General features: G+C 47.2%; 1 protein-coding gene and 1 non-coding gene across 3 annotated transcripts in view; one reads left to right on the top strand and one right to left on the bottom strand.

The window, feature by feature from the left end:
* The window catches only part of SACM1L (SAC1 like phosphatidylinositide phosphatase), a 68,127-nt gene extending 50,413 nt beyond the window's left edge, over positions 1-17,714 (bottom strand). The window contains exon 1 of one of the 2 annotated variants that reach the window (XM_008260486.5): positions 17,483-17,714. In XM_008260486.5, coding sequence (XP_008258708.1) covers positions 17,483-17,514 — 32 coding nt within the window. In that variant the 5' untranslated portion in view covers positions 17,515-17,714. The remainder of the gene's footprint in view (positions 1-17,482) is intronic. The other variant, XM_051851703.3, reaches the window with a different exon arrangement.
* A 228-nt stretch (positions 17,715-17,942) lies between these two features.
* Positions 17,943-18,015, top strand: TRNAR-ACG (transfer RNA arginine (anticodon ACG)). Its single transcript has one exon. It is a non-coding gene; the product is annotated as a tRNA-Arg (tRNA).
* The last annotated feature ends 1,616 nt before the right edge of the window (positions 18,016-19,631 follow it).

The following is a 19,631-nucleotide window of genomic DNA, read 5'->3' as shown; positions in this document are numbered from 1 at the left end:
TTGGCTCCTGGCTTCAGATCGGTGTAGCGCTGGCCGTTGCAGCCAATTGGGGAGTGATCCAGCGGATGGAAGACCTCTCTCTGTCACTCCTCCACTCTGTGTAACTCTGACTTTCAAATAAATAAATAAATAAATCTTTAAAAAAAATTTTTGAAGTATGTCTAATTAGATATAATTATTCCAACTTCTATTTCAAACAGTAAAAATACCTATGCTTCACATTTCAGACCCAGAATCAGAGTGAAAAAAAAAAATTGTCTTTTTTTTTTTTTTTTTTTTTTTACAGGCAGAGTGGACAGTGAGAGAGAGAGACAGAGAGAAAGGTCTTCCTTTGCCGTTGGTTCACCCTCCAATGGCCGCCACGGCCGGCGCGCTGCGGCCGGCGCACCGCGCTGATCCGATGGCAGGAGCCAGGAGCCAGGTGCTTTTCCTGGTCTCCCATGGGGTGCAGGGACCAAGTACCTGGGCCCTCCTCCACTGCACTCCCTGGCCACAGCAGAGAGCTGGCCTGGAAGAGGGGCAACCGGGACAGAATCCGGCGCCCCAACCGGGACTAGAACCCGGTGTGCCGGAGCCGCTAGGTGGAGGATTAGCCTAGTGAGCCGCGGCGCCGGCCCAAAAATTGTCTTCTTAACAACAAGCTCAACACTTAAAAACCCTAAACAATTATCTTCGATGTATCTGTATGGACTTTCTACCAATGTGCATTTACATATCACATTCTTCAAATCAAAGCATGACATAAACAGATCAAGGGAAAAGCTGGACTTTAAAATAAGACACAAGAGTTCCCTCTTACCATAAGCACCAACCTGAAATATCCAGACTACAGCCAACAGCTCTGAATTATCAAAGAGAAATGCTCTGGACTAACAAAAAAAAAAATGACCAGGAAATTATGACTGAATGTCCTTCTTGATTTGTAAAAATTTGAGTCTACCAAAAATTTTAAAAGCCTTTGGTACAAAAGACAAGATTAACATAGGATCAGCTTTAAAAAGACAGCATGTCTGGCCAGCGCCGCGGCTCACTAGGCTAATCCTTCACCTAGCGGCTCCGGCACACCGGGTTCTAGTCCCGGTCGGGGCGCCGGATTCTGTCCCGGTTGCCCCTCTTCCAGGCCACTTCTCTGCTGTGGCCAGGGAGTGCAGTGGAGGATGGCCCAAGTGCTTGGGCCCTGCACCCCATGGGAGACCAGGAAAAGTACCTGGCTCCTGCCATCGGATCAGCGCGGTGCGCCGGCCGCAGCGCGCCGGCCGCGGCGGCCATTGGAGGGTGAACCAACGGCAAAGGAAGACCTTTCTCTCTGTCTCTCTCTCTCACTGTCCACTCTGCCTGTCAAAAAAATTAAAAAATTAAAAAATTAAAAAAAAAAAAAAAGACAGCATGTCAGTGACTACCTGCTACCTCGAGGAATCGTTTGTTCTCTGCAAAGTGAAAAGGCTGAGGGAAATATGTGCTATAAAATTAAATTTTATTGTAGAAGTGATTGTGGGTAGCAGAGTTGAAGATGTCCCAAAATTCCCATCTCCTGATTCACCCACCAGTCTAGCTACTGCCTTGCAGATGGATTCAATGTTACTAACCATCAGGCCATAAAACAGGCAGACGGGCCGGCGCCGCGGCTCACTAGGCTAATCCTCCACCTAGCGGCGCCGGCACACCGGGTTCTAGTCCCGGTTGGGGCGCCGGATTCTGTCCCGGTTGCCCCTCTTCCAGGCCAGCCCTCTGCTGTGGCCAGGGAGTGCAGTGGAGGATGGCCCAGGTGCTTGGGCCCTGCACCCCATGGGAGACCAGGAAAAGCACCTGGCTCCTGGCTCCTGCCATCGGATCAGCGCGGTGCGCCGGCCGCAGCGCGCCGGCCGCGGCGGCCATTGGAGGGTGAACCAACGGCAAAGGAAGACCTTTCTCTCTGTCTGTCTCTCTCACTGTCCACTCTGCCTGTCAAAAAAAAAAAAAAAAAAAAAAAAACAAACAAACAAACAAAAAACCAGGCAGACGATCCATCCAGGCAGACGATCCAGGATGGTCCTGGTGGGCCCAGTGCGACCACATGAACCCCTAAAGCAGAAGACTACTAAGAAATCAGAAGGATGAGGCAGAAAGCGGAAAAGAGATTTTAACGCCGGGGAAGATTTGACAAACTGCCCATGGCTCCTGAGATGTGGGGACCATAAGCAAGGACAGATGAGAGGAAGCAGACTCGGCCAACAACCGGGGCGAGCTTCTAAGGCGATTCCTCCCCAGAGCATCCAGCCCAGCATACAGAATTGCCAGTACACGCTGAGGCCATGCTGGACTTCGGACTCATACAACTATGATTTGATGCCTCTACATTCACGGGAATATGGCATGGAGGCAACAGAACATACAGTGCTCAAGTCCCCTGGAGAATGAAAGAACACACCCTTAACACATCCACACACAAAAACACCTTCTCTTCACGGATGCAAGGAATGAGATCGTTAGCTCAACTGAACTTTTAGAGACCTAGTGTTCTAAGTGATGAAACTTAAAAAAATTATTAATAGAAAGTCACTAAATTTTATTCAACTGTCACTTTTTCTTTCTTTTTTTTTTTTTTTTTTTTTTTGACAGGCAGTGTCGCTCCCCCTCTTCGTGGAGGAACGACACAGGACCCTGCGCTGTTCTTTCGTCTGCTCGGCCCTCCCCGGGTTTGCTGCTGGTTCTTCCCGGGTTGGCTACTGTCCCTTCCACCTCCGTGGAAGGGCGGTTCCCCCTGGCCACTTTCCCCACTTCCGCAGGGGAGCAGCACACCGCCGGCCGGCTCTCTCGGGGGCTGCACAGGTGTTCCTTCAGATAGATGTTCCTCTTAGATGTTCCTGGTGCATGCCGTCTCTCTCCTCCTTTATAGTCCTCCTCTGCCAATCCCAACTCGGCTGCCCACACGCCGAGTACGCTGCTCTCCTCCAATCAGGAGCAAGTCCTACAGTTTATTGGCTGAACTGGAGGCAGCTGTGTAGAAGCTGTTTTCTTCTCTCCCAGCGCCATATTGTGGGAGAGCAGATGCATAGAATAAGTCTTAATTCCAGTAACTTAGTCTAGTCCGAGTTGCTCCCAGTTGCTCCCCACAGGCAGAATGGACAGTGAGAGAAAGAGAGAGACAAGAGAGAAACTTTTTCTTATTTCTTAAACTACATCTAAGTAACAATGTTTCTGGACTCACAACGTCTATTTCAAACTCAATAGTAATTGTGCCAGCCTACCAAAGGATGGGATTTTCAAACTCCAGTATTCTAACTGGGGTAGAAAATCCTTAGGTTTTACTCTTACAAACCTAGTCTGATGCGGACCACCAGTGAGTCCCTGGACAACCCCCTGAACTTCCTGGCTCAGCTTTCGCTCTTGAAAAGAGATCACTGATAGGTTAGTGAACTTGTAAATTAAAGAATACACGTGAAATGATCACCACTAAGAAGAAAGCCACAAGGGGCCAGTGCTGTGGCACAGGTTATTCCTCCACCTGTGGCACTGGCATCCCATATGGGCACCGGTTCAAGTCCCACCTGCTACTCTTCCAATCCAGCTCTCTGCTGCAGCCTGGGAAAGCAGTAGAAGATGGCCCAAGTCCTTGGGCCCTGCACCCGCATGGGAGACCAGGAAGAAGCACCTGGCTCCTGGCTTTGGATCTGCATAGCTCCGGCTGTTGCGGCCATTTGGGGAGTGAACCAATGGAGGGAAGACCTTTCTCTCTGTCTCTCGCTCTCACTGTCTGTAACTCTACCTCTCAAATAAAATTAAAAAAAAAAAAAAAAAAAGGCAGAAGAAGTCGCAGCAAGCCATGAAATGGAAGTGTTATTATTACTGCTTTACTAAATGACCTCAGACTGCTAGGTGTTAACTAGTCTTACTCTTCCATTGCTTGGGCCTCTCGATCAAGCTCAGCTCCTCGTCAGCTGCTTTAACCTGACATTAAGCTTCAGGCAAGCTCTGAGGAGGGCTAAACGCTGGTCCAGGGGCTTCACTTCATTTGTATCATTTTTTCACACTGCTCAGAAGCCTGCATTCTTTTTTTTTTTTTTAAGATTTATTGTATTTATTTGAAAAGCATAGTTAGAGAAAGATAAAGATAGAGATCTTCCATCTGCTGGTTCACTTCCCAAATGATGGCAACAGCAGGGGATGGGCCAGACCAAAGCCAAGAGCTTCATCTGAGTCGCCCACAGGACTACAGGGGCCCAAGCACTCGGGCAATCTTCTGCCACTTTCCCAGGCACATGAGCAGAGAGCTGGACTGGAAGTGGAGCATGCAAGATTTGAACAGGTGCCCACATAGGACGCTGGCATTGCAGGCTAAACCCACTATGCCTGCAACGCTGGCATGGACAAAGTTACCACAACTGATTTCTACCAATAAATGGTATATTACTTCTTCAGTAACTGAAGTTACTATTAATAAAATGATTATTCAACATGCAACCTCAGAAATAAAATTCTTCCACTCTTTTATACAGTGAACAAAACACAAAGCTTACATCTAAATAGCTAAGTAGCCAATAGAGAAATGCATACTGCTTACCCTCAACAGCTCACCCTTCTTAGACTACCAGCATCTACATAAATGCACTTAAACATCTCACCTGTAAAACTTCTGTAATGAAAACATTATTTGAATGAAATATATTAACTGAAAAGTGACACTTGCTTCCATTCATTGTACAAGTTTTGGTATATAACTTAGCAGGTATATTTTGGTCCATACAGTACTGTAAAAGCAGTATTTATACTTTTTTTTTTCTTTAAAGATTTACTTGAAAGACAGAATTAGAGGAAGTGACAGAGGGGGAAGAGAAAGATCTGTCTCCAATGCCAGAGCCCATATAGGAGTGCCAGTTCGAGTTCTGACTGCTCCTCTTCTGACCCAGCTCCCTGATAATCTGCCTGGGAAAGCAGTAGAAGACAGCTCAAGTTCTCGGAAGTGGAACAGCTGAGACTTGAACCAGTGCCCATATGGGATGCCTGAGCCACAGACAGCATAATCCTGGCCCCCAAATCCTCATCTTCTCAAGTAGGAAATCAGGAATGACTAGAACTGAGGAAAATCAGGAAACAGCAGTGAAAACATGCCGTTTAAAAATATGAAGTGGGGCCTGCGCTGTGGCACAGCAGGTTAAAAGCCCTGGCCTGAAGCTGCGACATCCCATATAGGCGCTAGTTTGAGTCCTGGCTGCTCCTCTTCCGATCCAGCTCTCTGCTATGGCCTGGGAAAGCAGTAGAAAATGGCCCAAGTCCTTGGGACCCTGCACCCATGTGAAACCTAGAAGAAGCTCCTGGCTTCGGATCGGCACAGCTCCAATGGCTGCAGCCATCTGGGGAGTAAACTAGCAGATAGAAGACCTCTCTGTCTCTACTTCACTCTGTAACTCTTTCAAATAAATAAAATAAATCTTTAAAAAAAATCAAAAATAAAAAAGAAATATGGGGTAAAGGGACTGGTGCTGTGGTGTAGCTTGTTAAACCACTGTCTGCAGCACTGACATTCCATATGGGTATCGATTCAAGTCCCGACTGCTCCACTTCTGATCCAGCTCCCTACTCATGCACCTGGGAAAGCAGCAGAAGATGGCCCAAGTGCTTGGGCCCTGCACCCATGTAGGAGACCTGGAAGAATCTCCTGGCTTCAGCCTGGCACAACCCTGTTGAGGCCATTTGAGGAATGAACCAGTGGATGAAGACCTCTCTTTCTGTCTCTGCCTCTCCCTTTCTGTAACTCTGACTTCCAAAAAAAATAAATCTTAAAAAAAAAAAAAAGAAATATGTATTATAGTAACAGAAGTTACTTAAAAAGCTCAAAGTAGACAACTCCAAGACAATGGGAACTGGGAATACAGAGGTACTCAATTATGAGCTTTGTGTACTGTCTACTTTTAAACCACATACATACATATGTATGGGTCTCAAAGTTTAAAATGTATTAAAATAATAGAATACAAAATAGGATTAATTGTGGATTACTAAAGTGTTCCAGCCCGAGGGCTTGGGGTCTTGATGAGACCCCCAGGGTAGTGCTGCCATCAGGCTATTCTGATAATATCACTGGAAACAGCATCCCTAAGCTTACGAAATGGAGCAAAAAAGGAGATGGCACTTGGTGCAGAGTTAGGATGTCCCTTGGGATGTCCGCATTCCACAGAGTCCCAGGTTCAAGTTCCAGCTATGCTTCCGCTCCCAACTCTACTTTTCTGTTAATTCAAACCCTGTGAGGCATCAAGTGATGGCCCACGTAATGGGTCACCAGTCACCACGGGAGAGACCCGGAGTTCTCAGCGCCCAGTTCCCAGCTGGCCCAGCCCTCACTGCTGTGTACACTCAGGTAGTAATCAGTGGGAGGCAAATTTCTCTACCTCTCACCTCTCTGCCTTTTGAAGAAGGAAAGAACATAAGAACAAATCAAAGAATTAGAATAATGAAAATATAAAGGAATACCAACTAATCAAAATGCTTTTTTAATTTTTTAATATTTATGATGTTCAGTGATAATTCAATACATGTATTCAATGTGTGATGATCAAACAAGGTTAGTTAGCACTTCCACCTCCTTAAACGCTTAAGAAATGGAGCTGGCACTGTGGCGTAGTGCATAAAGCCCCAGCCTGCAGAGCTGGCATCCCATATGCGCGCTGGTTTGAGTCTCAGCTGCTCCACTTCCAATCCAGCTCGCTCGCTCGCTCTCTCTGCCTCTCCTCTGTGTAACACTTTCAAATAAATAAATAAATCTTTAAAAAAAATTTTAGGGGCCAGTGCTGTGGCATAGCAGGTTAAAGCCCCAGCCTGCAGTGCCCGCATCCTATATGGGCACCGGTTCAAGTCCTGGTTGCTCCACTTCCGATCCAGATCTGTACTATGGCCTAGGAGAGCAGTGGAAGATGGCCCAAGTCCATGGGGCCCCGCACCTACATAGGAGGCCTCGAAGAAGTTCCTGGCTCATGGCTTCTGATCAGCTCAGCTCTGTCTGTTCTGGTCATCTGGGGAGTGAACGAGTGGATGGAGGACCTCTCTTTCCCTTTCTCTCTCTCTCTGTAACTGTCTTTCAAGTAAATATGATAAAATAAATCTTTAAAAAAAAATTTTAAAAACTGCTTAATACTTAATAGCTATACATATCTGTAGGATACAGGGTGGTATTTCAATCAATGTATACAATGTATACCTATCCAATCAGGGTAGTGTGTCCCTCTCCTTCTCCTTACTTTGTTTGGAGCCTTTGAGCTCCTCTCTTCTATTTATTAAGAAACATGAGTATAATGGGTTATAAGGAACTATGGTCAGCCCACCTGCTGTAGAACACCAGCACTGACTCTTAATATCAGAGGTTGGTGCAATCTCCTGTTCTCCCTCACCTGACCTTTCAGCTAACCAACACATCTAAGGACAGTCATCCTAAATAATGACTCAGAATCCCACCCCACTAACCCTGACAGCGGGGAGTCATCCCAGCTCCTCACACTGCCTTGGCCGCTCCCTCTGACTTCTCAACACCCTTTAACTATAGCCTCAGCATCGACCTCAAGCACTTTTGTCTCACATAATTTTATGCTCTCTGGGGTTCATTTCAAAAGCTAGTGAAACTAACTTTAATTCTCTAACCTTTACAATAAAAGCAATCGAGTAGATATTCAGTGTTGTGATTTTCGCACGCATGCTTTTAACTTTATTTTCGCTTTGACTTCTTTACCAAACTTTCCAGACTGCAGACAAGGACTCTGCGCTTACTGCATTCTCCTTGGTGCTCCTCACACGAGGACAGACAGCACAAGTTCAATCACTTTTCTTAGGCAATAACGTTTGGTCAGCAAACACCTATATTAAGTTTTTTTTTTTTTTAATAAGGTCCTTAGCTAATGTTTTCCTTGGCTCAGTGACAGAATAACAGTATTTTTAACACTGTTTCTCTTTTTCTTAGCTAAGAAAAGATCTTGACAGGTCAAATTTTCAATTGGGTTTGAAGAGAGAGAGGAGAGCAGCGTGTTCTGATTAGAAAGTTGGCAAAACATCTGAGCCATGTCCTGCTTGGAGTTTTTTCCAAACTTGATTAATCAAAGTCAACAGGCCATACTGAGTTTTCAAGGCAATAAACACATGGAAACTGAAGTGCTTTATACAACCAAAAGACTCAAAGATAACCAAAAACTATGCAAAATTCCTCTCCAATTGCAAAAAAGAAAAAAAAAAGCTCCTCAATTTCTGTTAGATCTCTCATTTCCATAAAATTTTGTCAATATTGCTTATTTTATGAACTAGGTTTTAGAAGACAAGAAGATGCCATGGGAGAGGATTCGCTGGTCATTAACTATGTTGCTGATAACAGATCTTTCAAGTTCAAAGTAATAGCATGTACTGAAAAAGGTGCTGGTCCTATAAACACCTCCTGGCAAGGTGGCCACAATGCAGCCAGCTAGTGACTCCCAGTGAGTAAGAATACTACTAAGTTCCTTTCAAGGCAAAGGGATACAGTATCAACCTAGAGTTCTGGTTTCTGTTAAAATCACATATATTCAGAAAGCTGAATTGGGGCTGGAGTTGTGCCCTGGAGAAAAAGCAGCCATCTGCAATGCCGGCATCCTACTGGGCCCCGGTTCGTGTCCCAGCTGCTCCACTTAACTCCTGGCTCCTGATTTCAGCCTGGCCCAGCCCCAGCCACTGCAGTCAACTGGGGAGTGAACCAGCGAATGGAAGCTCTCACTGTAACTCTAACTTTCAAATCAATAAATAAATCTTTAAAAATAAAAAGAGAATGTCATATCAAAGAAACACAATACTTACATAATGACTGCTTAGTGTTTTGACTATTTTCATTTGGTTAACTATTTTGTTTTTAAGGATTACTGCCCCTCTATGGGATAAAAAAGAAAAGCAATCACAGGACTAAAAGGTAAATTCAACAAAGGTGATTTTGGCTATTATAAATGCATTTCTTCTTATAGTCACCTTATTATAGTGTCCCAAAATAAACTTTTTCCCTAGTAACATTTATATACTTCAGGTAACTGACCTGTTCAAACTCCCATCAAAACACGAGACAAATTAACCCTCCTCAAAAATATTAGTTGCCAACTTCACACCCATTAAAATAGCTATCATCAAGAAAACGATGACAGTAAGTACCGGCAAAGATGTGGAAACATCAGAACCCTGGTGCTCTGCTTGTGGGAATGTAAAATGGTGCAGCTGCTATAGAAAAACAGCATGGCAACTCCTCAAACATTAAAAATAGAATTACCAAATGACCCAGTAATTCCACTTCTGAGTATATACTTAAAATCATTTAAAGCAAGGTCTCCTTAGAGGGTTGTATCTAGCTCTTTAGCTCAGGGGTGGCCTGTGGCGGTCTGAGGCCTGTGAAGTCATTTAGTCGGACCCTGACAAGGCAACCACAAGCAGGACTCAAAATTCAATACAGCAACAGCAGACTACTTTTTAAGGTGATCATCTTGTATGGTTTGCGAATGATGTTATAAATATCCCAGCGGCCCTCAGCAGAAGACAGGTTCCGTGCCCTTGCTTCAGGTGGCTGTATACCCACATTCACAGGAGCGTCAGCCCCAGCAGCCAAGAAATGGAAGCAACCTTAGTATCTAAACGATGAATGGAACAGCAAAATGTGGAATATGCCCTCATGGGCCACACATCAGCACTTGGACCGCATATATGACGGGTTCTGCCATACACCACAGGTGTGCAGTAGGCTGTAACAGCTAGATTTACGTAAGAACACTCCATAGTGCTTGCCTAGTGATGAAGTCCTCTAACACTGCAATTACTGGGACTCTATTCCATAGTAAGGACACATGACTGTACATATAATGAAATACATGCATGCCACAGCATGGTTGAACCTGAAGACAATATGTTGAGTGACATCAACCATCACAAAAAGAAAAACACTATTATTCTGGGTATATAAAGGCACCTAACATAGTAAAATTCATACAGAGATTAAAATGGGGTTGCTAGGGACTGAGGAGATGCAGAAACCGAGAATTGTTTACTGGGTACAGAATTTTAGTTTTGCAAGATAGAATACGGGAGATGGAAGGTAGTAATGACTTTACCACAATGGAATGCACTTAATGCCACTGAAAACGGTTAAACAGTAAATTTTATGTGTTGTTAAAAATTTATTTGTTCATTTGAGAGAGAGGGAGGCAGGGAAGCAGACAGGGAGAGAGAATTCCTATCTGCTGGTTCACTACCCAAATGCCATTAAGTGCCAGGGTTGAAGCCAGGACCAAGGAATTCAAACCAGATATCCGAGGCGAGTAGCAGGAATCCAACTACTTGAGCCATCAGCACTGCCTTCCAAGGTCTGCACTGTAGGAAACTGGAGTCAGGAGCTGGAGCCAGAAATTGAAGCCAGGAATTCGAATGTTGAATGTAGGTGTCCCAACCACTAGGCTGCCTGCCCGACCCTGTTAGGTGTATTTTACCACAATTAAAAAAGTAGTAAGAGGCTGGTGCTGTGGTGTACCAGATAAAGCCGCCTCCTGCAGTGCCAGCATCCCATATGGACACCAGTTCAAGTTCTGGCTGCTCTACTTCTGATCCAGCTCCCCGCTAATGCACCTGGGAAAGCAGCAAAAGATGGTTCTAGTCCTTGGACCCCTGCACCCACATGGTAGACCCAGAAGAAACTCCTGGTTCCTGGCTTCGGAATGGCCCAGCTCTAGCTGTTGCAGCCATCTGGGGAGTGAGCCAGCGGATGGAGGATCTCTCTTTCTCTCTCTGGCTCTTAAAAAGATTTTATTTATTTGTTTGAGAGGTAGAGTTACAGACAGTGAGAGTCAGAGACAGAGAAAGATTTTCCATTCGCTGGTTCAGTCTCTAAACAGCCATAACAGTCGAGGCTGAGCCAATCCAGAGTCAGGAGCTTCTTTGGGGTTTCCCACACGGGTGCAGGGGCCCAAGCACCTGGGTCATCTTTCACTGCTTTCCCAGGCCATAGCAGAGAGCTGGATCAGAAGAGAACAGCCAGGACTAGAACCAGTCCCATATGGGATGCCAGCACCACAGGTGGAGCATTAACCTACTGCGCCACAGTGCCAGTTCCAATAAACCTTTTTTTTTTTTAAAGTTACCACTTGTATAGGAACATGGGGATTGTCATGTAATAAAACTGTTTCAAGAGCAAGAACATAATTTACTCAAAAATTATGGGGAGCATTTGGCACAGCGGTTCAAACACTGTTTGATAAATCCATATGCCACATCTGAGTGTCAGGATACAGCACTGCCTGTCACCCACGTGAGACCCACACTAAGCTCTGGGCTGCTGACATCTGAGGATGCTCACTCATCCTCCCCTCAAGGTCCAGCAGCGTCTCCCTCACCGGGCCCCTCTGAGTGCCTCTTGTACAGCTTAGGTCCATCAGCGGCACGACCCAAACCCAAAACTAGCTGGTATCTCTAGGAAGCCAATTCACTTCAACTCCATCTTCTTCCCAAAAACCCTGATGTCCCAGTACTTCCTATTTCCTGCACACTCTAAAACCGCTCCAACAACTAGACTCCTTCCTAGGACCCTGTCTAGCCCCCACCTACTCTTCAATTCTAATCCACACTGTCCAGAGCCCCAGGCCTCCAAAGGCGGCATTCTATAGCACATGTGGGTCCTAGCTCAGCTGTACCCGGCCCTAAGGTACCTTTTAGAGTATGGAAGAACTACCAGAACTACTGGTCAAATCTGCAGATTCCCAGGCGCCACGTCCAGAGATTTTTACTCAGGTGGCCTAAGGCGGTACCCCGGAATATGCATTTAGCCTGGCACTAACCCACCTCTCTAGGCTGAATGCACACCTAACTAATGTTTCAGTCACACACTTGTACCACCTATGCCCACATTCATGAGGCTACTCTTAGCTGCCCCACATGGTGCCCGCCACAGACACCTGTGTTGGTAAGCTCTGTTCACTGTATGGGACAGATTCCATATGCCTTCAACAGAAAGTAGCCTGACTTGTATCTGTCCCAAATGGTCTCACAATTAGGGGACGCTTTAAGAAAGGCAACTGCCTGACCGAGAAATGCTATTTCTTCAGAGGCAAGCTGCAGCCTGATTCAGTACTAAAAGGATTCCCTGCCTCACGCTTAGTTTCAGCTGACTTTTTAAAAAGGAAAAAAAGGAACCAAAAAATGCTTTCAATGTTTCCAATAACACAGTTCTATTTTTATTGTTTTGCAATTTCAAATTTATCACTGCCTGACATTGTCTATGCTTACACAAATCATTTTAAAGCAAAAAGCAGTTGCAACATAGAATATTTGAAACTGCCCATGGAAATGGGGGCCGACGCTGTGGCACGGTAGGTTAAGCATCCTACTGTGGCACCGGCATCCCATTCAGGCACCGGTTTCAGTCCTGGCTGCTCCACTCCCTGCTGATGGCCTGGGAGAGCAATGGAAGATGGCCCAAGTGCTTGGGCCCCTGCACCCTCCTGGCAGACCCAGAAGAAGCTCCTGGCTTCAAATCAGCACAGCACTGGCTGTTGCTGCCATTTGGGGAGTGAACCAGCGGATGGACGGTATCTCTGTCTGTAACTTTGTCTCTCAAGTAAATAAATAAATCTTAAAAAAAAAAAAAAAAAGTACTGCCTGGAAGTTTAAAAAGTATCAATTTTAGTTTGTTTTTTTTTTTTTTTAAACACACAGAGAAAGGAGAGGCAAAGAGAGAGAGGTCTTCCATCTGATGGTTCACTCCCCAATTGGCCTCAATGGCTAGAGCTGTGCTGGTCTGAAGCCAGGAGCTTCCTCCAGTCTCCCCCATAGGTGCAGGGGCCCAAAAACTTGGGCCATCTTCTGCTCTCCCAGGCCACAGTAGAGAGCTTGATTGGACAAGGAGCAGCCGGGACCCGAACCGGTGCCCATAGGGGATGCCGGCGCTTCAGGTCAGGGCATTAACCCACTGCGCCACAGCACCGGCCCCAAAAATTATCGATTTTAAATTGTAAACACCTTGATATTGACAATCTGTTTCCTATATTAAAAATTCTATATGGACACACCAACTATTTTCAGTTGTAAGTAACTCAATTCTGCACATGACATGTCCAAAGACTAAGGCAAGAGCAAAGTGGTAAGAGGGGAAAAAAGCAATCTGAATAACACAGTGTAACGGAAAGAGCACCAAACTCTCCACTGTGTTCCAAGGTCAGCTATCAATGGCCTGACTGGCCGAGGACCTCACAGAAGCAGTGGGGAGACAACTAATGTGCGTGAGATTACTTAAGCTGCTGCTTTTTTGACCCCCAAATCGCGCTGATGTTGAGCGCTGGCAGTGGTCCGCAGGGAAGAGTTCTTTCCATTTACTGGGAAGGTTCACGGAGGAGCACCAGGGGCCGAGGACTGGAGAATGGCATCACCGTACAGGGTTTCTAACACATTCTCAACCTTGGCAACCTGATTGGTGAACGCAAAACAGACACAACGATGCCATCCCTTCCAGGTGGCCACTGCTCATTCTCCCCTTCACTCCTGCTGTCCATCGCACAGCAAAGCCTCGGGAAAGCAATCCTAAGAGACAGATGTGCAGATCACACGCACATTTGGTAACCAATCCCTGTGAGAGTTACTTCCTTGTGTTTGGCGTTAAAGACTGCTAGGGAAGCTCAGCAAGGGGAAAGGTACGGGAAGAAACGGCTTTGCAGAGAAGGGCTCTGAGAAGCGTCCTGGGGACTTCATCTACACGCATTCAAACCTCAAATAATTCTCATTTTACATGTGAGAAACTAACTTAGAGAGGTTAAGTACCATGCCCATTCAAAGAAAGCATCAAGGTTAAGATTTAAATCCAAGTCTATTCTGACTAAAAAAACGGGGGATATTCTACAGCTCCACCACGGATGTGATTAGCATATAAAGATGCAAAGAGGAAGAAAGCACTCTCACAGAAGGATCAAAATAAACCCAAGCTTGAAGCTAGAAGAAGGTAAGCCAAGTATGGCAGTAGGGGAAAAACATTGGGAAATAAAACATATGTTTAACATGAAGTTAGGGGGGTAGATTATGAAGATGCTGGAATATGGATGGCTAAGAAATGTGGTCTTGATCTCACAGGTCAATACAGAATTGGAAATTATGAGCAGCCAAATAGAGAATGAAACCAGGACATTAAGAAGGTGAATTTTAGGGGCCGGCGCTGTGGCGCAGCGGGTTAACGCCCTGGCCTGAAGCGCCGGCATCCCATATGTGCACCAGTTCTAGTCCTGGCTGCTCCACTTCCGAACCAGCTCTCTGCTATGGCCTGGGAAAGCAGAAGATGGCCCAAGTCCTTGGGCCCCTGCACCCACGTGGGAGACCAGGAGGAAGCTCCTGGTTCCTGGCTCTGGATCGGTGCAGCTCCGGCCATTGCGGCCAACTGGGGAGTGAACCAGTGGATGGAAGACCTCTCTGTGTAACTCTGCCTTTCAAATAAATAAATAAATCTTAAAAAAAAAAAAAAAAGGTGAACTTTAGCAGGACAGACATGGACTAGAGAAAACATATGGCAAAATGCAGAGCTATTATTTAAAATCCCAAGCACTCGAACTTGTAAATAAATCCCGCAGCAATACTTAGATGGAAGGACAAACAGCTGGGGCTGAACCAGGCCAAAGCCAGGAGCCAGAAACTCGATTCGGATTTTTCACGCGGATGCACATGCAGCAGGAGGTGTATCTGGGAACAAGGCGAGGACTCCAATCCAGGTACTGGGATATGGGCTGCGAGTATTCCAAGAAGCCTAATCTTAATGCTACACCAAATGCCCACTCTGCAATACTTTTGTAACAAAATAATCAAACTACCTCTTGTATACAGATGGATGGCTCTTTTTTTATTTCAAAGACTACAAATAGAGGTCTTCCATCCACTAGTTCACTTCCCAAATGGCTGCACTGGAGGGGCTGGGCCAGGCCAAAGCTCCATCTGGGTCTTCCATGTAGGTGGCAGAGGTGCACACACTTCGGCCATTTTCCATTGCTTTCCCAGCTCATTAGCAGGATCAGAAACAAAGCAAACAGGACCTGAACCAGTACTGATACAGGATGCCCCGTGTCTGTCCACTCACCTCCTCCCACCGGTGGTTCTTGAAACACAACTCCTGGCACTGTTTAAGATTTACTTATTTATTTGAAAGGCAGAGTTACAGGAAGAGGAAGGGGAGGGGGAGGGGGAGGGGGAGGGGGCAATCCTCCAACCACAGGTTCATTCCCCAAATGGCCTTGCGGAGAAGCCAGGAGCCTGAATTCCATCTGGGTCTCCCACACGGGTGGTAGGGGGCCCAGTACTCGGTCATCTGCTGCTGCTTTCCCAGGAGCACTAACAGGGAGCTGGATCAGAAGTGTAACACGAACCCAGCACATGGGATGAGGGCAGCCTAACCTGCTGTACCACAGGCTGGGTCTCTCCAGGCAGGCTTTTAAAATGGTTCCTGGGGCAAGCGATTAGCCTAGCTGAGAAATCCCTGTCCCACGTGGGAGTGCCTGGGTCTGGGTCCCAGCTCCAGCTTCCTGCTACTGCAGACCCTGCAGGCAGTGCTGATGGCTCAGTGACTGGGTTCCTGCCACCCATGTGGGAAATGTGAACTCTGTCCAGTCTCCCAGTCTAGCCACAGCCATTCTGGGCATTCCGGGAGTGTTATCAGCGGACCAGAGAGCTACGTCTCTCCATCTAATGAATAACTAAACAGTTACCATGTCCTACCAACTTTTAAGTGGGTCAGAAACCAACTCCACTTCCAAATGTAACCAAAAAAGAGACTTTGTAAGTCAGAGGTGGCGATTTAAAACCTCAAACAGCCTCTGAGCAGGAAGGCCCAAAAGAAGGAATGAAAACACAGATTCCAACTTACAAGCCTGTGGGTAAAGAAAAACTAAGTTCCAGCTTCACACTACAGAAGCACTAACCCCCACCCCACCACCCCTCACCCCAGGGGAAATCAGACTGACAAATCAGCAAATGACTTTCTCATGACCCTAGATTAATGGTGTTCACTCAAATTTATAGTTTCCATATCACACACACACACACACAGGCACCACTGTAACCACTTAAATTCCCTTCTCTTTTACGGCTGCAGAGGGTTTTGTTTTGGGGATGTGGCGAACTTTAGCACCTAAGCAGCTCAAAAACAACCATCATACTTCTCAAGTTTTCCATCCTATTCCATCTCCAACCAGAAAACTCACTCCTCTGCAGTAACCTGAGGCGCCAGCCCGCTTAAACACACGTGAGATCCGCTGAAAGATCACATGCAACCCTTCAGCACCTATCGCGCACAGCCCAGGGAACACTGGCCCAGCTGTAGCCAACTCTGCCAGCCACAAGGGGAACGGATCAATCACCTTGCAAAGGCAAACTGCAGAGGGAAGGCACGCGCAGAGGCAACTGGCCCAAGTGCACAGCTGGGGTGTCCAGAGAACTGCAGACAACAGAAGGGACAAAGGGGGTGAACCAGTGGATGGCAGAGAGGTCACCATTTCGTGACCTCTCTCCCAATTCTGTCCCCTCAGGTCACACCGAACCTTCCAGAAAGTTATTAGCGGGCTTGCGGTTCTGGGGAGCATCAGGAAGCGCTCCAGACCACATTCTGCTGTCCTCATTTTCCCACAGAGGAAATGGGATCCCTATGCCTCAGTACCAAGGTATTTCCACTTTCTATAGAGACCAACAAGGTGCTTAAAATTCCATTTGATTCTGCTGCCAAGACATCCCCGGGCTACGGCCATCAGACTTCCCAACAGGCTAGAGGGAAAGCATTCAAGGCAAGTGCAGCTGCTGGGCGAAGGTTCACACGGCGGGAAACCAATGTGTTGCTATTTCAACAGGACAAGCCAACGCTCCAATAACCGGAGCCTCGCTCTCAAAGCCTCAGGCACTCGGTTTCAGCGAAAGGTCAGCAGCCTCTCGCTGTCGACATCGACTTAAGAACCTGCTCTGCGGCGCAGCTGTATACAACTTAAACGAAATTCCGCCCAGACCTTGAGAGTACTGACTGCACTTCCAAATTTTTCTGCACCTGTAAAGACTGGTCAGGCAGGCTTCCATGTCCAGACTGGAAGCAAGAAATGGGTTTGCTGTTGTCGTTGTTGTTGCGTGTGTGTGGATTCTAAATGCTGTGACAGGCCCATTGAATACGAGAAAGCTTGTGTTTTTTTTTCTGCAAACCGTACGCATAAAGCAAACAAATTAAAAACCCCCGGGGAGATGCGTGCCCTGAAGGGGCTGCATCACAACGCCGACCCGGCTCGCCGGAGGCCAGCCTGCAGCTTCGCTCGCCTGCCGCGGGCGCCGAGGCCGAGCCGGGCGGAGAAAGCCCTGTGGCGACCCGGGCGGGGCCTCTGGCCAGCCGAGGCGGGGAGTGCGAGCAGCTCCCGCAGCCGCCCCGCCGCCTCCGGACTCGGGACCCCTCCCCAAGGCCGGCGGCCCCGCACCTGCCGTCCCGCCCGCCACCCCTTTCTGTCAACCGCCTTTGGCCCTCTGGACTCACAGCTTCAGCTGCTCGTAGGTCGTCGCCGCCATCCTGCACTACCACCGCCTTCCTCCTCTCTCTGTCCGCCCCGCCCCGTGCCGCCACCTCGGCTACAGCGCTACCGGTCACCCGGGCTAGGCGGCCGCAGCGCCGGGCCTCGTCCCACCCCTTTCCCCGCCCCCTGCGAGAAAGAACGGAAGCGAACGGGAGGCGGCTGCGGACAAACTAGTGCGCCTGCTAAGAAATGCGAAAGGCGCTGTTGCCGCCGCGGATTGGAGCACGCTAAAGAGCGCCGTGACGTCGCCGCCGCGGATTGGTGAGGCGCGTTTACGGGAGACGGGACTCCGCCCAGGAGCTGTGGGCCTGCGCCATGACGCCCGGCGCAAGGGCTGGAACGCAGGGGCCGGGTTGGTGTCGCAAGCCTGTCGGAACTGTGTAGGGGGTGATCAGCCGTCGCAGTGAGCCCTCATCTAGCACGGGGCCAGTGGCGCAATGGATAACGCGTCTGACTACGGATCAGAAGATTCTAGGTTCGACTCCTGGCTGGCTCGCGGCGTGGCTTTTTTTCCTTTAACCCGTATTCGGGGTTGAGACGTGTCTAGGGGCCTCTTGGGAAACCATCGTGACTACAATGTGAGGATTAAGCGTCCTTTACCGCGTGGGTTTCTAAGTTGCACCTGGAACCCGGAGTCCTCAGGTGGCATGCCACGACACGTCTCCTTTGGGGTCCGCGGAGGCTCGGAGCGGGCGGACCTGACCCCCGAATTCCGCCGGCCTCGGACCCTCTTGGGGTGCACTGGACACCTCCGGCTTTGGGTTGGCAATGTGGGTGGTTGCTAGGGTTTTTTTTTTTTTTTAATGATGCTGTGATGAATTCTTTCTGCCTTATCAATCTCTGTGATCACGTGGACATTTTAAAAGATTCATTTCATGCACGTTTTTAAGACTTATGGTGTTTATTTTCAAATAAGTGCCCTCCAAAAAAGTAGGTTAATACACACTCCTACTGATTCCACGCCTAGTAAACAACACTAGAAATATGCAAAGATATATATAAATAATATAGATATAAATAACTTCTTTGCAATTTTTATAATTGAATAACGGAACTTTCTTTCACTTTTTTTTTTTTGCTTTATGTGTTTCTTCTGATGTATTCGGCTTTTTTCTACAAATTTAACTTAATATATTAAGGATATTAATTCTTTTGCTATGTAAACACATTGAAGTTTTTTTCCAGTTTATCATTTACTTTTCCTTGTTTAACATTTTTAAACCTACAGTAATTTTTTTATATTCAGTTTACTTATGTTTTGTTTTCTCCTATTAGATATGAGTTTTTCAAATTATTTTGTTTTCTCCATTTACTTTCTTCTATGCGTAATTTATTTTGATCATTTGATGTAAAGATCAGTTAAATCTTAAAAGCTGTCACATTTATCGAGCAGTTAGGTCATGCCAGGCACTGGGTTAAGTCCTGTATTTGGGCAAATCAGTGGACGGATTTCTCTCTTCTTCTCTTTCTGTAATCCTGACTTTGAAATAAATAAATCTTTAAAACAGAAAAGGTGTCTGAAACTCCAGGGATATTCTTTCATTTCCACCCAAAAAAGAAAGGTTTGTCGGAATCTGCAGTAGACTAAATAGTGCCCCACCCGTCCGCGTCCTAATCCCTGAGACCTGTGAGCATCTCACCCTGTAAGAAAGGGGCTTTGCGGGTGGGATTAGAGGATGAGAACGGGGGATTATTCTGGATTCTCTGGATGAGCCCAAAGTAAAGCACAAAGGATTCCAGAGAGGGGGCAGGGTAGGAGATGTGACAGCCGCGCGGCGCCTTTGTGAAAAGGGGTAAAGGGGCTGTTCCCCTAGTGCCTGGGCTGACAACCTTGATGGCCCGCGGACTCCCTTCCCTGGGACCCCGAGATGATTGTTGTTCCAGCGCCGAGTGTGTGGCAGTTTCCTAGAGCTGCTACAGGAAACCAATGCAGACACAACAGTGCGTGGTGGTAAACTCCTCGTGGCTTCAAGATGACTCTCGTCTTGACTGTAGGGTTAATACGTAATCTACTGCAAGGCGAGTTAGGGCCCCACCACGTCTCCCGGCAGGCAGAGAGGGTGTGAGTGGAGACAGCCTGCTCTGGGCGGGCCTGGTGTGGGATCCTAGCTC

This window comes from Oryctolagus cuniculus, chromosome 10 (assembly GCF_051225735.1).
Source record: "Oryctolagus cuniculus isolate XC-2025 breed Fujian yellow rabbit chromosome 10, ASM5122573v1, whole genome shotgun sequence".
NCBI lineage: Eukaryota > Metazoa > Chordata > Mammalia > Lagomorpha > Leporidae > Oryctolagus > Oryctolagus cuniculus.
Note: the sequence above shows the minus strand (reverse complement) of the source record. Positions and strands in the feature narration are given on the sequence as shown.